Consider the following 17,359-nt stretch of genomic DNA (forward strand, 5'->3'; position numbering starts at 1 on the left):
GTGCTGGGGCCCGGTTTCTCCGTCTCCCCCAGGACATGGGGTAGGCAGCTTCAGCGGCCTGGCTGCAGCCTGGGATCACGGGGCAGGCAGCTTCTTGGTCTCTCTGGCTGCAGCCAGCCTCAGGCTCTGGCCCCCAACTTCTCCAACTCCCACAGGCCCTGAGAGGCTGGGGGGTGGGGCTGCCGTCATCTTTTCAGGTTAGTTTGCATATTCACTCAGATTGGCTGTTGGGCATAGCGGAGTGATGGTAATTTGCATGTTTCTCTTTTATTAGTGTAGATATCTATATCTATATCTATATCTATATCTATATATCTATATCCATATCTATATCTATATCTATATCCAAATCTCTATATCCATTTGATTTCAGAGCAGAAGGGAGAGAGAGAGAGAGAGAGAGAGAGAGAGAGAGAGAGAGAGAGAGAGAGAGAGAGAGAGAGAAACACCAGTGATGAAAGAGAATCATTGATGGGCTGCCTCCTGCATGCCCCACACCTTGGATCAAGCCTGCAACCCGGGCATGTGCCTTAACAGGGAACTGAACTATGATCTCCTGGTTCATAAGTTGATGCTCAACTACTGAGCCATGCCAGCCAGGCCATATAAGCAACTTTAAGCAAGGCTTGGAGATCAATTATTTCTACTCTAAACAATAATAATGTCACAAACTTGTTAGAATCTCAGTTCCTTTTCTCATTTTATAGCTCTGATTACTGAACCCTTGAACCTTTAATTTCTTTATTCATTTTTCAAGTTTCATCATAACTGATTTTTTAAAGGCTATCTTGATCCTTAAAATTATTTAATTTTTCTCTTTTTTCATCACAATGGCAATTATTACATGCTGTAATAATTATCAGATTTTGCTCACATTTTAGCTGAGAAAATACTTAAGAGCACATGCAATGCTTAGCAATTAGCACATACATGTTGAAATAATTAACAGTGTATATCTAGCAAGTTTTAGTTTTTAAAACATTCAGTACATGAAAGTATCATTTATGGGAAGAGATATTTCTAGTCAAAGATGGAATTTAATATTCTGAGTTGAAGAAAGCAGTTTACCACTAAAGAGTTTTCAATTTCCCCATTCATGTTTCGACAACGTATTACTTACACCCCAATTTTGTCTCATTGTTTTCAAAATAACAAAACCTTTGAAGCATATCCTTGAGAGCTTCTTTCACCTGCTGGTTCCTTAGAGTGTAAATGAAAGGGTTTAGTAAGGGAGCAACAGAGGTATTGAGCAGAGCTACGCCTTTAGTTAAAGACACCCGTTCCCTTGCTGAAGGTTTCATATACATAAAGATGCAACTCCCATAAGTAATAGAGACAACAACCATGTGTGAGGAACAGGTGGAAAAGGCCTTTGTTCGCTGTTGAACAGAAGGGAATTTTAGAATGGTTTTGATGATGTACACGTAGGAGAGGACCACTAACAACAAAGTGATGACAAGTGTCACCACAGCTAAGACAAAGGCCATCGATTCTATGAAATGTGTGTCCGTACAAGAGATCTGCAGTAAAGGAGAAGTGTCACAGAGGAAGTGATCAATAGTTTTGGAAGCACAGAAATCCAGCTTGAGTCCCAAGACCAAAGGGGGAAGTATGATTAGGAATCCAGATATCCAAGAGCTGAGTACAAGCTGACAGCACACTTTGCTGTTCATAATGATGGGGTAATGCAGCGGTTTGCAGATGGCAACGTAGCGGTCGTAGGACATGGCAGCCAGAAGGTAAAATTCTGTAACTCCCAATAAAATAAAAAAGAACAATTGAGTTGCACAACCATTGTAGGAAATTGTTTTGTCTCCAGTCAGAATGCTTATTAAGAATCGTGGAATGCAGATGGTTGTGAATGAAATCTCTAAGAAGGAGAAATTTCGGAGGAAGAAATACATTGGAGTCTTGAGACGGGGATCCAGCATAGTGAGGAGAATGATAATTAAGTTCCCCGTCAGGCTCAAAATGTAGTTGAAAAATAGAAACAGGAAAATCACAATTTGCAACAGAGGGTCATCTGTCAATCCAAGCAAAATGAATTCTATTTCTGTTGATTTGTTCATTTCTTTATTTTTCCTATCAACCCAGAGAAAACAAAATTTAAATCACAAGTGAGAAAATAGTTTTCTTTATTCTCTGCCATAGAATGTTCCACATTCAGAAACTTACCAATATGCAAATATTTTCACCAATCTATTTTGAATTCATCAAAATAAACATGTCCTCTAATGTCAGTCATCTTAACAGAAATTCTTAATTTTTCTCCATTGGCTAGATTGAAATAAGTATAACTTACCACTTAATAGGGGACTTACTATTCAAAATTTAGCTCTACCATTTAGTGTTGATCTATCTTCCAAAGACTTCACTCTCATAGACTATTTAAATAGATTATATTTTTTTTATTTCTGAAGTTTACAAATATTTTAAGTAATTTTATTCCTTTTATTCATCACCAAATTCAACTTCATATATCCTTTCTTACATTTAAAAATAATTTTATTTCAATTTTTTAAACTCCACTGCTTGCTCATTCATTTATTTTATAAATGGTCTTTAGATTGAACACTTAGAAAATTCCTGGTAAATCATTAATAATGATTCTAATTGAAATGACATAGGAAATGAAAACAAGCAGAAAATGTGAAATGGGACTTCCTATATTTTAATTTTTTTACTTTATTCAATTTATAATAGTCTCATATTTCTTTATGGTTGTGCAGATAACACTAAGAAGCTGTATCTTTTTGTTTAAATATAAAATGATTTTAAGCAGTCATAGTTCTTGTCACTGACTAGTATTATAGCAATATTTCATAGTTACTAATTGTAATTTGTTTTTTGTTAATCATATTCTTTGTAGTAGAGCAAGACTCTTTGTCTTAGCCACTTGCCAGATGATATTTTAAAAGCTTCCTTTATTGCCCTTGTTTTAAAATATAAGTTATAGTGACTCTCAATCACTCATTTATTTGATAAATATTTACTTAGTTCTTCCTATGTGCAATGAATTTCTCTAGGTAGGAACTGGGGATTTAGTGGAGGCAAAAAGCATTACTGCTTCAACAAATATATATATAATCCTCACCCAAGGTCATGCTTAGAGAGAGGAAGGGAAAGGGGGGCGGGGAACATTGATCTGAGAGAGAAACATCCCTGCTTGTCTTCTATAGGCTCAAACCTGAAACCCAGGTATGTACACTGACTGGGAATCAAACCGGCAACTTTTGAGTGCATGGGACAGTGCTCAAGCAACTGAGCTACTCTGGCTGGGTGACAAGTATATATTTTTCAGTTTATAAACATTTAGGGTTCTGTTAAGGAATAATTACATTTTCTTTTAGAATTAGTTGTATTACTTTGATACAGTGGTTATTTTGTTGCTGTTTATGTACAAGAATAATAACTTCAATCTTTAAGTCCAGAAAAAAAAAATTGTTGTTAAAATCTTACATTCTTCCCTTAACCAGTTTGGTACAGTGGATAGAGTGTTAGGCCTGCAGACTGAAGGGTCCCAGGTTCGATTCTGGTCAAGGGCATGTACCTTGGTTGCCCTACTAGGGGGTGTGCAGGAGGCAGTTGATCGGTGTTTCTCTCTCATCAATGTTTCTAACTCTCTACCCTCTCCCTTCCTCTCTGTAAAAAAGAGAAAGGGGATTAACCAAAGAACATATATGCATAACCCAGAGACACAGACATGAGTATGGTGATGACTGGAAGGAATAGGGTTCGGGGGCTGGGGAATAATGGGTAAAGTGGGGGAAAATTGGGAAATCTGTAATAGTGTCAACAATAAAAATAAAATAAACTCTGGCTGGTGTGGCTCAGTTGGTTGAGCATTGTCCTCATGCACCAAAAGGTCACTGTTTGATTACCGATCAGGACACACAGCCAGATTGCATGTTCAATCCCTGTCGAGGTGTGTGTGGGAGGCAGCTGATCGATGTTTCTCTCTCCCTCTCCTTTTCTCTCTCTCCAAAACAAAAAAGTCAATAAAAATATCTATGTATATAAAAGCCTAAGTGACCGAATGACCAAATGACCAAATGACCAGTTGACCAGTCGTTATGATGCACACTGACCACCAGGGAGCAGACGCTTAATGCAGGAGCTGCCCCATGTTGGTCAGTGTGCTCCCACAGCCAACCTCCCATGGCTGGCCAATCTCCCACTGTCCCTCCCCGCTGGCTGGCTGGCCCCGATTGCCCCGATCGGGACAGGGTGAGATGGCCCCAATTGGCCCTGATTGCCAGCCAGGCCGAGGGACCCCACCCATGAATAAATTTGTGCACCAGGCCTCTAGTTAATAATAATAAAATTTTAAAAAGGATCACAGCTAAGATGTGAACAAAAATCTCAAAAACAAAATCTGTTCTCTAATTTTTCCTTCAATGCAGTTAAAGTTTATAGAATTAGATAAAGCCAATGAATTAGTCATATATATATATATATACACACACACACACATACATACACACACACACACACACACTAGACACCCGTTGCAGGAAGATTCCTGCAAGAATAAAGCTTCCTGCGGTGGTCTCCACTGCCCCACCTGCTTCTCTCCTATCTCTGCCACCCTGCCTGCTTCCCTCCTTTCTCCGCCACCCCACCTGCTTCCCTCCCTTCTCCACCGCCCCACTTGCTTGCTTCTCCGCAGCTTCGCTCCCTTCTGCAGCACTTGGCTGCCTTCTATGCTGTCTTCAGTCTTCGCTCTGAGCCTGGATATGCAAATTAACCGCCATCTTGGTTGGGTTAATTTGCATACTCACTCCTGATTGGCTGGTGGGTGTAGCAGAGGTATGTCAATTTGCATGTTTCTCTTTTATTAGATAGGATATATGTTATTATATTTTAAATTTTTCATAGAAAATTATATAGGAATTCTTACTTTTCCATAAAAAAGAATAGATCAGTAAGACAATTTAAGATCAATTTAATTATTTTGTACTTCCAAGATATCTCCCTAACTTCTGATTCAAAAACAAACAAACAAACAAAAAACCCAAGTTAAACTTAATATTTGACTTTCCATACACAGGACATATTGGGATTTCTTTTTTTGTTATGGTATGCAGTAGAATATATAAACTACCTAAATTAAGAGTGATGATAATCATTTCAGAACTTCATTCAATTATTGAAAGGTTATAAAAACAATGTGTTTTCTTTTTTTAAAAAAAGGATTCAAATAAAATGTGAAATATGTTTTATTTATTTTTCAAAATATTTCCCATTTTTCACTTAAGTTCACATTCACTACATATCTCAGTATTCAGATACTAAGCAACATTGGTGCATCTCTATCATCCCTTCCAGTTTGGTTAAAATTTGAGAGGAAAGTTTTCCTTAATCTTTAACTGGAAGTGTTGTAGCATAGATTAAAATCTGGGAAGAAATACATTATCTAAGTACAGAAATTTAACATAATTCATGATTGTAACTAAATTTTATCTTTTGGTTCAATAGAGACACAAGGGAATCTGTTGAAATCAGCAAACAAACAAATAATTAAAATATTTTCTGAGAGACTGGTATTCAGAAAGTACTAGTTATGTGCCAAAAAAAAAAAAAATCCACTCAGCTTTTTCTTTTTTTGATGTGGGAAATATGCAACAAAAACATCAACTGCTTCATAGTCCTAAGGTAATATGAAAACCTTCCTATCTATTTTTCTCCAATACAAAATTTCTCTTCCTATTGCAGACATAATAATAGTAATAACAATAATAGGAAAGTAGCAGCAGACTTAATGTTGCTGTAAATAGATTCAGTTATTTTAGCACTTCCAAATGGCTTTATTTCTTTTCCCTCTTTTTTTAATCCATGGGTTTTTAATGCTTGCTTTATTATTTTTAATTAAATTTATTGGGTGACATTGGTTAATAAAATTTTATAGGTTTCAAGTGTACAATTCTATAACGTATCATCTGTATATTGCTTTGTATGTTTATCACCTGAAGTCAAATCTCCATCCATCACTATATACAGTATTTGACCTCTTTACCCTTTGCTACTCCCCTGTCCCCTTTTCCCTCTGGTAACCACCATACCAATTGTATAATAAGGTTATTAATTGTATATTACTAGAATATTGTCAGAGGTGTTTTGTTTTCTTAGTTTTAAGAGAGTGTGGGGATTTTTTAATTATGAGGGAAAAAACAACCTATAGTAAAACATTTAGTTTATGACATGAGAGCCTATTCAGGAGACCTCAGATATCTGAAACATTTGAACTGTATTAATTGTTAAGAGTCTGCTCAAAATGAGTAAAATGGATTGATTACATATATTATATCAGAGACCAAGCTATAAATTATTATTAAACAAAGTTCCCTATGATTTTGTCATGATCAAAAAAAATTATTAAATAAAGTAAAAAAGATGTGCTATTGGTGTTTAAATATAAAGATTTATTTTAAAAATGTTAAGTTAAAATTTTTAATTTAAGTATAGTTAGTATACGATATTGTATTAGTTATATTAATTTTAGGTATGCAATATAGTGATTGACATTTTTATAATTTACCATGTGTTTGTCTCACTAACTCTAATTATCATCTGTCACTGCACAGACTTACCGAAATATTAAGAAAATATCTTAAGACAACTTCAGGTCTACTATCAGAATTCACATAGCTGAATGACAGCCCAAACACTGCTCTTATACAACATACACCTCAGATCTAATGTGTGTGTGTGTGTGTGTGTGTGCGTGTGCGTGTGTGTGTGTGTGTGTGTGTGTGTGTTGTCTATTTCTGGACTCTAATCTGTTTTATTGATCAGTTTACCTCCTTAAAAATAATGCCACACTGAATTGATAACTGTAGCTTTATAATATAAAAATGAATTACAGATATAAATGCAAAACTTTATAGAACTTTTATTTTTTTTTCAAATTTTTTATTAAGGTATTATATGTGTACATATCTTACCATTGCCCCCCACCCCCACCCCACTCCCATACATACCCTCACCCCCCAATGTTTTGCATCCGTTGGTTACTCTTATATGCATGCATACAAGTCCTTCTATAGAACTTTTAGAAGAAAGCATGAGAAATTCTTTTTGTACTTAGGTTAGGTGTACTTTATCTATAATAATAAAAGGGTAATATGCTAATCATTCCAGACCTCATTCCGGACGTCCTTCTGGATGAAGCAGGGGCCTGAGGGAAGCCCGGGTCCTGTGTGCCTGCCAGTGGCCGGAGTGAAACCCAGGTCCCGGGTGCCAGAGGGAAGCTGGTGCAGGAAGCCGGGGGAAGGAAGGCCTCCTCTTGCACGAATTTCATTGCATTGGGCCTCTAGTATGTGACATAAAAGGCATGATCTATTTTTTTAAATTACAAAGGAAACTTCATCAACGTTAACCAAACTTGTTTTTTTCTAAAAACGCTGTTATTATAATTAAACACAAATTAAAAAATGGGAAAATATATTTGCAAATTGTATGTCTGATAAAGGACATTTATTATAATAAATAAAGAACTCTCAAAACTCAATAATAGAATACTCAGCAAGATGAAGAAATAATAAATCTTAGTTCTTGCTTCCTCACAGAAAAAAAAATGAAAAAAAAAACAAAATACATTAAAAACAAAACAAAACAGCCGAAACCGGTTTGGCTCAGTGGATAGAGCGTCGGCCTGCGGACTGAAGGGTCCCGGGTTCGATTCCGGTCAAGGGCATGTAGCTTGGTTGCGGGCACATCCCCAGTAGGAGGTGTGCAGGAGGCAGCTGATCGATGTTTCTCTCTCATCGATGTTTCTAGCTCTCTATCCCTCTCCCTTCCTCTCTGTAAAATATCAATAAAATATATTTAAAAAAAAAACTTTTATAAGAAAATCCAGAAATCAATTAAAAGACTGAATTGCCCCTACTGACCACAAAATTGCGATTGATCACACTGAAATGAGTAAGAACAGCAATTTTCATCTTACCTATATTAGTCCCTCCATCAGGCTGGCATAGATCAGTGTAAAGAGATAACTCTTTCCTGGATTTGGATGAGCACAGGAGATAGTGAGGCTAACATTGAATAGCCTCAGCTTTTTGCTCAGGCTCCCTGAGGGGCTGACATTAGTCTGGCCTCACGTGGAGCACTGAAAGAACTGGTATTGTGCAAACACAGGGGGAAGCTAGTGAGATGGGTACCTGCCTATGTTTCAAGGCATGGCTCTCCATGGCTTAAAAAAGGCACAGATCTCACCCCTCTTCTCCAGAGGGAGAGAGGAATGGAGCCCAGCTTCCTTTATCCTGCCCTTTAATTATGCCTCCCAAAGGGGAAGATTCTGCCCTGCTTCACAAAGAGAGCTGAAAACCTACATAATATGAACACCTCGGGAAGCTGCAGCTGGCATGGCTCTGCAGCATTAGAAAAAGAAGCATAAATGAGGGGTCTCCAGAATATAGAGGAGGAAGAGTGTGAAACTCCTCAGTGGCCCTGTTAGTTGACCAAGGGGGTTAGTTTCTACCTCAATTCACATGGAGAGGTGATGGATCATCCATAGTCAGACAAGAGGTTTATGGTCTCCTAAAAAAAATATATCTAATGCCTGGGACAGATAAGAACAAAAGTTGTGAGTCCATAGCCAGGCTAACTGTTAAAATGTCATTCCTGGTCAAACCAAGCCTGCTGCAAATGAAGAAGACACTAAGAAGACACTGATGCAATTCTGGAAGGATTATTACATTTATGACGGCATCAAAACTCTTGATTGGACTTCGTGTGATGTTACCAAGAAGCATATGAATGGCACCTGGAAGAAGACACTCAAGAGGTTCATCCATGACTTCAAAAATTTTATCAAGGACAAGGAGGTTGCAAAAATCAATAAGATTGTGGTTGAAATGACAAACAACTTTAACCTATGTGCAGATAAGGATGACATTGAAGAGCTCCTAAAGGTAGTTTCTGAGGCACTTACTAATGAGGAATTGTTGGAACTGGAACAGGAATGCATAGTTGAAGAAAAGGCAAAAGAAAAGGAAACCTCAATAAAAGATAAAGGAAAAAAACTATAAAATTCACAGCGAAGGGATTAGCAGATACTTTTGCAAACCTTATAGAACTCCTTTAAAAGTTTAAAAACATAGTCCCCTGTCCCCCCCTCCCCCCCCACACACACACTTGTTTTATCTTGTCTTGATAATGGCCATTTTAATCTGCTCTTCAGGTTCACACAGGAAGTGAAACTGCTGGATTGTGAAGTATACTAAAAAAAACTTTTAACATGTAAGCTCTAGTTTTGATAGAAATATCAGGTTCTAGTAAGAGAGGTTTAACATTTACTAAGATTAATATGGTTAACTGTATATAAGTATAGCATATTTATTCCCCAGTACATATATATGTGGTTTTATTTCTTGGCTCTCAGTTCTGTTCCATTGGTCTGTTTTTCCATGAATACCATGCTGTTTTGATTTCTGTCCCTTTTTAGTATAATTTGAAGTAAGGCAGTGTGATGCCTCTAGCTTATTTTCCCCCTTAGGATTGCTTTGTCTATTCCAGGTCTTTTGTAGATCCATAAAAATCTGATGATTTTTCGGTTCTATTTCTTTAAAAAATTCCATTGGAATTTTGATAGTAAATGCATTAAAACTGCATATTGCTTTGGGCATGTGCCATATTAATTATGTTTATTCTTCCAATCAATGAACTTGAAATATTTTTCAATTTCTTCATGTCTTCTTCAATTCCATTTATTTATTTATTTATTTATTTATTTATTTATTTATTTATTTTCCCAGGATGCTGAATTTTATTTTAATTGTTTACAGTATTACATATGTCTCCTTTTTAACTGATTGACCACCCCCTGCCACTTCCGCCCCCAGGACAAGCCCCCACCACCCCAGTGTCCAAGTCCACTGGTTATGATAATATGCATGCATACAAATCCTTTGGTTAATCTCTTTATCCCCCAGCCTTCCCTGCCTTCTCTCTGAGGTTGGATGGTGTGCTCAGGGTTTCTTTGTCTCTGGATCTATTTTTGTTCATCAGTTTATGTTGTTCATTATATCCCACACATGAGGAAAATCATGTGATATTTATCTTTTTCCAACTGGCTTATTTTGCTTAGCATAATGCTCTCCAGGTTCATCCACGCTGTTGCAAATGGTAAAAGTGCCTTTTTTTATAGCAGCATAGTATTCCATTGTGTAGATGTACCACAGTTTCTTAATCCACTCATCTGCTGATAGGCACTTAGGCTTTTTCCAAATCTTAGCTATGGTAAATTGTGTTGCTATGAACACATGGGTGCCTATGTTCTTTCTGATTAGTGTTTTTGGTTTCTTGGGATATATTCCTAGAAGTGGGATTACTGGGTTGAACAGGAGTTCCATTTTTAGTTTTTTGAGGAATTTTCATACTGTTCGCCACAGTGGCTGCACCAGTCTGCATTCCCACCAGCAGTGCATGAGGATTTCTTTTTCTCCACATCCTCAGCAGTACTTGTCATTTGTTGATTTGTTCATGATAGCCATTTTGACAGGTGTGAGATGGTACCTCATTATTTTCATTTGCATCTCGAATGATTAGAGATTTTGAGCATGTTTTCATGTATCTCTTGGCCTTCTGTATGTCCTCTTTTGAAAAGTGTCTATTTAGGTCCTTTTCCCTTTTTTTATTGGATCGCTTATCTTTCTTTTGTTAAGTTGTATGAGTTCCCTGTAAATTTTGGAAATTAACCCCTAATTTGAGATAGCATGAGCAAGTATGTTCTTGCATTCAGTAGGTGTTCTTGTTGTTTTGTTGATGGTTTCTTTAGCTGAGCAGAAGCTTTCTATTTTGATTTAGTCCCATTTGTTTATTTTCTCCTTAGTTTCCATTGTCTTAGGAGCTGTATTGGTAAAGATATTCCCATCTTACATTGAAGTCCGTTAACCATTTTGATTTTATTTTTGTGTACAGTGTAAGATGGTGATCCAGTTTCATTTTTTTTTGCACATATCTGACCAATTTTCCCAGCACCATTTATTGAAGAGACTGTCTTGACTCCATTGTATTCTCTTTGTCAAATACTAATTGAGCATAATGGCTTGGGTCAATTTCTGGGTTCTCTGTTCTGTTCCATTGATCTATATATCTGTTCTTGTGCCAGTACCAGGCAGTTTTGAGAACAATGGTTTTGTACTATAGCTCTATATCTGGTATTGTGATCCTTACAACTTTGTTCTTCTTTCTTGGGATTGATGTGGCTATTCAGGTTCTTTTTATTCCAGATGAATTTCTGAAGAGTTTGTTCTATGCCATTGAAATATGCCATTGGTATTTTATTGGGGATTGCATCGAATCTATAGATTGCTTTTGTAGTATGGGCATTTTAATTATGTTGATTCTACCAATCCATGAACAGGATATGTTCTTCCATTTGTTTATGTTTTCCTTTATCTCTTTTTTCAATGTCCTATAGTTTTCTGAGTAGAGGTCTTTTACCTCATTTCTTAAGTTTATTGTTAGGTATCTTAGTTTTTTTGGTACTATGGTAAATGGGATTGTATTGTTTAGTTTCTTTTTCTGTGAGGTCATTATACTATATAATAAAAGGCTAATATGCAAATAGACCGAACGATGGAATAACCAAACAACCGAACCATCAACTGAACAATGGGTCACTATGACGTGAGCTGACCACCAGGAGCCATGTGCGGAACATGGCAAGCTTTGGCCATGGCAGGATGGTGGAGCAGGGGAGTGGCGGTGCCACACCAAGGCAGGGCACCGGTCGCTGTCATCAGGGCAAGACTCTGGTGGTTACTTAAAATGCTTTGCTCCTGCGTGCCGTGGTTCTGCCTGGCACTCACACCCGCTGCTGACACCAGAGCCGCTGCTCACACTCACTGCCAGTGCTTGGATCTGGTCCCGATCACTCAGCACTATCAGCAGGTGCAAGCAGCGGCTGCTGGCCCTGATCGTCCATAAGGGCTTCTCTACTCCCCTGGCTCCTGAGGGGCGATCAGGGCAGCAGCCATCATTTGCACCAGCTGCTGGTGCTGGCCCCAATCACTCTGTGCTATCAGTGGGTGCAAGCAGGGCTAGCAACATCAGCTTATAGGAATGGCAGCTGCAGGAGCAGGGCTGGTGGTGGACAGGGGACTGGGGGCCAAGGTGGGAGGGTCCAGGAGAGGTCAGGGAGGATGGGCCGAGACCTGCCCCTGTGCCTACTGCAGCTTCGAGGCCCACAGTTCCTTTCAAGGTGCACAAATTCATGCACTGGGTCCCTACTTGGTGTATAAAAAGCCATAGATTTCTGGGTTTTAATTTTGTATCCTGCTACATTGCCAAATATATTTATTAAGTCTAGTAGATTTTTTTTTTATGGAGTCTTTAGGGTTTTCTATGTACAATATCATGTCATCTGCAAATAATGACAGTTTTACTTCTTCTTTTCCAACTTGATGCCTTTTATTTCTTCTTCTTGTCAGATTGCTGTGGATAGCACTTCCAGTACTATGTCGATCAGGAGTGGTGAGAGTGGGTATCACTGTCTTGTTCCTGTTCATAGGGGAAATGGGATTAGTTTTTGCCCTTTGAGTGTGATGTTGGCTGCAGGAGTGTAATATAAGGCTTTTATTATGTTGGGGTATGATCCCTCTATTCCCACTTTTCTGAGAGTTTTATCAAAAAAGGGTGTTGGATTTTGTCAAATGCTTTTTATGTACCAATTGATATGATTATGTGTTTTTTTTCTCTCAATTTACTCATATGATATATCATATTTATTGATTTGTAGATATTGTACCATCCTTGCATCCCTGAAATAAATCACACTTGGTCATGGTGTATGATCTTTCTAATGTAATGCTGGATTCAGTCTGCTTTAATTTTGTTGAAGGTTTTAGAATCGATGTTCAGCAGGGATATTGGCCTGTAGTTCTCTTTCTTGGTGGTGTCATTATCTGTTTTTTTTTTTGTTTAGTGTAATGCAGGCTTCATAGGAAGAGCTTGGAAGTGTGCCTTCTTTAATTTTTTGGAATAGTCTGAGGAGGATAAGTTTTAGTTCTTCTTTGAATGCATGGTAGAAATCTCCTGTAAAGCCATCAGGATCAGGGTTTTTGTTTGCTGGAAGATTTTTTATTACTGCTTAAATTTCTTAAGTAGTTATCAGCCTATTCAGGTTTTTTTATTCTTCCTGGTTGAGTTTTGGAAACTTGTATTTTTCTAAGAATATGTCCATTTTGTCTAGGTTGTCCCATGTGTTGGAGTAGAGTTGTTTGTAGTAATTTTTTTTTTTTTTTTACAATCCTTTGTATGTCTGTGGGGTCAGTTGTTACTTCACTTCTTTCATTTCTGATTTTGTTTATTTCGGTCCTCTCTCTTTGTTTCTTGGTGAGCCTGGCTAGAGGTTCATCAATCTTGTTTATCCTTTCAAAGAACCAGCTCTTGGATTCATTAATCTTTTCTGTTGTGTGTTTTGTTTTTTTTTGTTTTTGTCTTTATGGCATTTATTCTTGCTCTGATCTTTATTATTTCCTTTCTTCTACATACTGTGGGCTTTTCTTGTTGCTCTCTTTCTAATTCTTTAAGTTGTAGAGCTAGCTAATTTATTGAAATTTTTTTTCTTGGTTGTTGTTTTGGTTTGTTTTTTGTTTGTTTGTGTGTGTGTCTTTTTGTTGTTGTTGTTTTTAGGTAGGCCTGTAGAGCTATGAACGTCCCTCTCTGGACTGCTTTCACTGTGTCCCATAGATTTTGGATGTTGTGTTTTCCTTGTTGTTTGTTCAAAGATGCTTTTTATTTCTTCTTTGATCTCTTTGGTAACCCAATCATTGTTAATAGCACGCTATTTAGCTCAAAGTGTTTGTTGTGGTTTTTTTTTCATTGTTTTTATTGTAGTTACTTTCAAATTTTATGCCTTTGTGATCTGAGAAGAAGCTTGATATGATTTTTATTTTCTTGAATTTAAAAATACTTCGCCTGTTTCCCAATATGTGGTCTGTTTGAAAATGTCCCAGCTGCACTTGAGAAGAATGTCTATTCTGTAGCTTTGGGCTGAAATGTTCTGAAGATGTCAATTAATTCCATTTGATATAGTGAGTCATTTAAGAATGATGTTTCTTTGATTATTTTTTTTGTCATTACTGATAGAATTTATTTTTTTAAATTTCTTTATTGATTAAGGTATTACATATGTGTCCTTATTCCCTCCTTACTCCTCACCCTCCATTCATGCCCCCACCCCCCTGTTGTCTGTGTCCATTGATTAGGCTTACATGCATGCATATAAGTCCTTTGGTTGATCCCTCACCCTTACCCCACCCTCCCCTACCTTCCCTGAGGTTTGACGTTCTGATTGATGTTTCTCTGTCTCTGGATCTATTTTTGTTCATCAGATTATGTTGTTCATTATATTCCACAAATGAGTGAGATCATGTAATATTTATCTTTCTCTGCCTGGCTTATTTCACTTAGCACAATGCTCTCCATCTCCATCCATGTTGTTGGAAATGGTAAGCATAGTATTCCATTGTGTAGATGTACCACAGTTTTTTAATCCACTCATCTACTGATGGGCACTTAGGCTGTTTCCAAATCTTAGCTATGGTGAATTGTGCTACTATGAACATAGGGGTGCATATATCCTTTCTGATTGGTGTTTCTAGTTTCTTGGGATATATTCCTAGAAGTGGGATCACTGGGTCAAATGGGAGTTCCATTTTTAGTTTTTTGAGGAAACTCCATACTGTTCTCCACAGTGGCTGCACCAGTCTGCATTCCCACCAGCAGTGCACGAGGGTTCCTTTTTCTCTGCATCCTCACCAGCCCTTGTCATTTGTTGATTTGTTGATAATAGCCATTCTGACAGGTATGAGATGGTACCACATTGTTGTTTTGCTTTGCATCTCTCTGATGATTAGTGACTTTGAGCAGGTTTTCATATGTCTCTTGGCCTTCCTTCTGTCTTCTTTTGTAAAGTGTCTGTTTAGATCAGTTGCCCATTTTTTGAATGGGTTATTTATCTTCTTTTTGATAAGCTGCATGAGTTCTCTGTAAATGTTGGAGATTAAACCCTTATCGTCGATATCATTGGCAAATATGTTCTCCCATGAAGTGGGATTTCTTGTTTTTTATTGATTGTCTCCTTTGCTGTGCAAAAGCTTTTTACTTTAATGTAGTCCCATTTGTTTATTTTCTCTTTACTTTCCATTGCCCTAGGAGCAGTATCAGTGAAGAAATTGCTTTGGCATGTGTCTGAGATTTTTCTGCCTGTGGATTCTTCTAGTATTTTTATGGTTTCTTGTCGTATGTTTAAGTCCTTGCTCCATTTTGAGTTTAATTTTGTGTATGGTGTAAGTTAGTGATCTAGTTTCATTTTTCTGCATGTATCTGTCCAATTTTCTCAACACCATTTATTGAAGAGACTGTCTTGACTCCATTGTATGTTCTTGCCTCCTTTGTCAAATATTAATTGAGCATAGTGATTTGGGTTGCTTTCTGGGTTTTCTATTCTATTCCATTGATCTATATGTCTGTTCTTGTGCCAGTACCAGGCAGTTTTGAGAACAGTGGCTTTGTAATACAGCTTGAAATCTGGTATTGAGATCCCACCTACTTTGTTTTTCTTTCTCAGGATTGCTGTGGCTATTCGGGTTCTTTTTTTATTCCAGATGAATTTTTGGAAAGTTCGTTCTAGGTCTGTGAAATATGCCATTGGTATTTTAATGAGGAGTGCATTGAATCTATAGATTGCTTTAGGTAGTATGGACATTTTAATGATGTTGATTCTCCCAATCCATGAACATGGTATGTCCTTCCATCTGTTTATGTCTTCCTCTATCTCTTTTTTTCAGTGTCCTGTAGTTTTCCGAGTACAGGTCTTTTACCTCCTTAGTTAAGTTTATTCCTAGGTATCTTAATTTTTTGGTGCAATGGTAAATGGGATTGCTTTTTTAGTTTCTCTTTCTGTAAGTTCACTATTGGTGTATAGAAATGCCATAGATTTCTTGGCGTTAATTTTGTATCCTGTTGCATTGCCAAATTCATTTATTAAGTCCAATAATTTTTTGATGGAGTCTTTTGGGATTTTTTATATACAATATCATGTCACGTGCAAATAAGGACAGCTTTACCTCTTCTTTTCCAATTTGGATGCCTTTTATTTCTTCTTCTTGTCTGATTGCAATGGCTAATACTTCCAGTACTATGTCAAACAGGAGTGATGAGAGAGGGCATCCCTGTCTTGTTCCTGTTCTTAGGGGAAATGGTTTTAGTTTTTGCCCATTGAGTATGATGTTAGCTATGGGTTTATCATCTATAGCTTTTATTATGTTGAGGTATTGTTAGAGACCGGGTGTAAGCTGACACGGTCCTTGCACCTGAAGGCACTAGAAAGGCTGTCCCCTACCCACACAGTTTTCCCAGGCTTGTTTGGATGGCAGTTATCAGTAGAATGAGAGCAACCTTTCATGGCTTACCAGAAGTCTGTAACTATTTACTGAGATTTGCTGTACCGAGAATTTGGCTTCCTGCTTTATCTACCTTAGAGATTAAGAAGAAAGGAGAGTACGTTCCTTTTGAACTGACCTCCCAGTCAGTGTTTGTGTATAAAAGGCTTTACCCAGTCAATAAACTTGCTGCAGTCTCTCGATGACCTGTAGTCCTCCCGATCCCGCTCTCCTGTCTTTCTTTCTTTTCTCAATTCCCACCTCCCTACCTCAGCTCGGTTCAACCTGTCAGGCTGGCCCTGGCAATGTATGATCTTTCTATTCCCACCTAGTTGAGAGTTTTTATCAAGAAAGGGTGTTGGATTTTGTCAAATGCTTTTTCTGCATCAATTGATAAGACTATGTGATTTTCATCTCTCAGTTTGTTTATGTGATGTATCACGTTTATTGATTTGCAGATATTGGACCATTATTGCATTCCTGGGATAAATCCCACTTGGTCATGGTGTATGATCTTTCTGATGTAGTGCTGGATCTGATTTGCTAGAATTTTGTTGAGAATTTTGGCATCTATGTTCATGAGGGACATTGGCCTGTAATTCTCATTCATTGTGTTATCTTTATCTGATTTTGGTATCAGGGTCATATCAATTGATGCAGAAAACACATTTGACAAAATCCAACACCCTTTCATGATAAAAACTCTCAGCAACATGGGAATAGAAGGATCACACCTCAACATAATAAAAGCAATATATGACAAACCCACAGCCAACATCATACTCAATGGGCAAAAACTAAAACCATTTCCCCTAAGAACAGGAACAAGGCAGGGATGCCCACTCTCACCTCTCCTGTTCAACATAGTACTGGAAGTACTAGCCATTGCAATCAGACAAGAAGAAGAAATAAAAGGCATCCAAATTGGAAAAGAAGAGGTAAAGCTGTCCTTATTTGCAGATGAC

General features: G+C 37.5%; 1 protein-coding gene across 1 annotated transcript; it reads right to left on the bottom strand.

Annotated features, from left to right (window-relative positions):
• Positions 1–1,112: 1,112 nt before the first annotated feature.
• On the bottom strand, positions 1,113–2,069 carry LOC308245251 (olfactory receptor 6C6-like; the record flags this gene model as incomplete). The annotated part of the gene is made up of 1 exon (XM_080662209.1): positions 1,113–2,069. One exon carries the CDS (start codon positions 2,067–2,069, stop codon positions 1,113–1,115), a length of 957 nt encoding a protein of 318 aa, XP_080518335.1.
• Between the last annotated feature and the right edge of the window lie 15,290 nt (positions 2,070–17,359).

Source organism: Plecotus auritus (assembly GCF_963455305.1).
Source record: "Plecotus auritus genome assembly, chromosome: 3".
In the NCBI taxonomy this organism is placed as follows: domain Eukaryota; kingdom Metazoa; phylum Chordata; class Mammalia; order Chiroptera; family Vespertilionidae; genus Plecotus; species Plecotus auritus.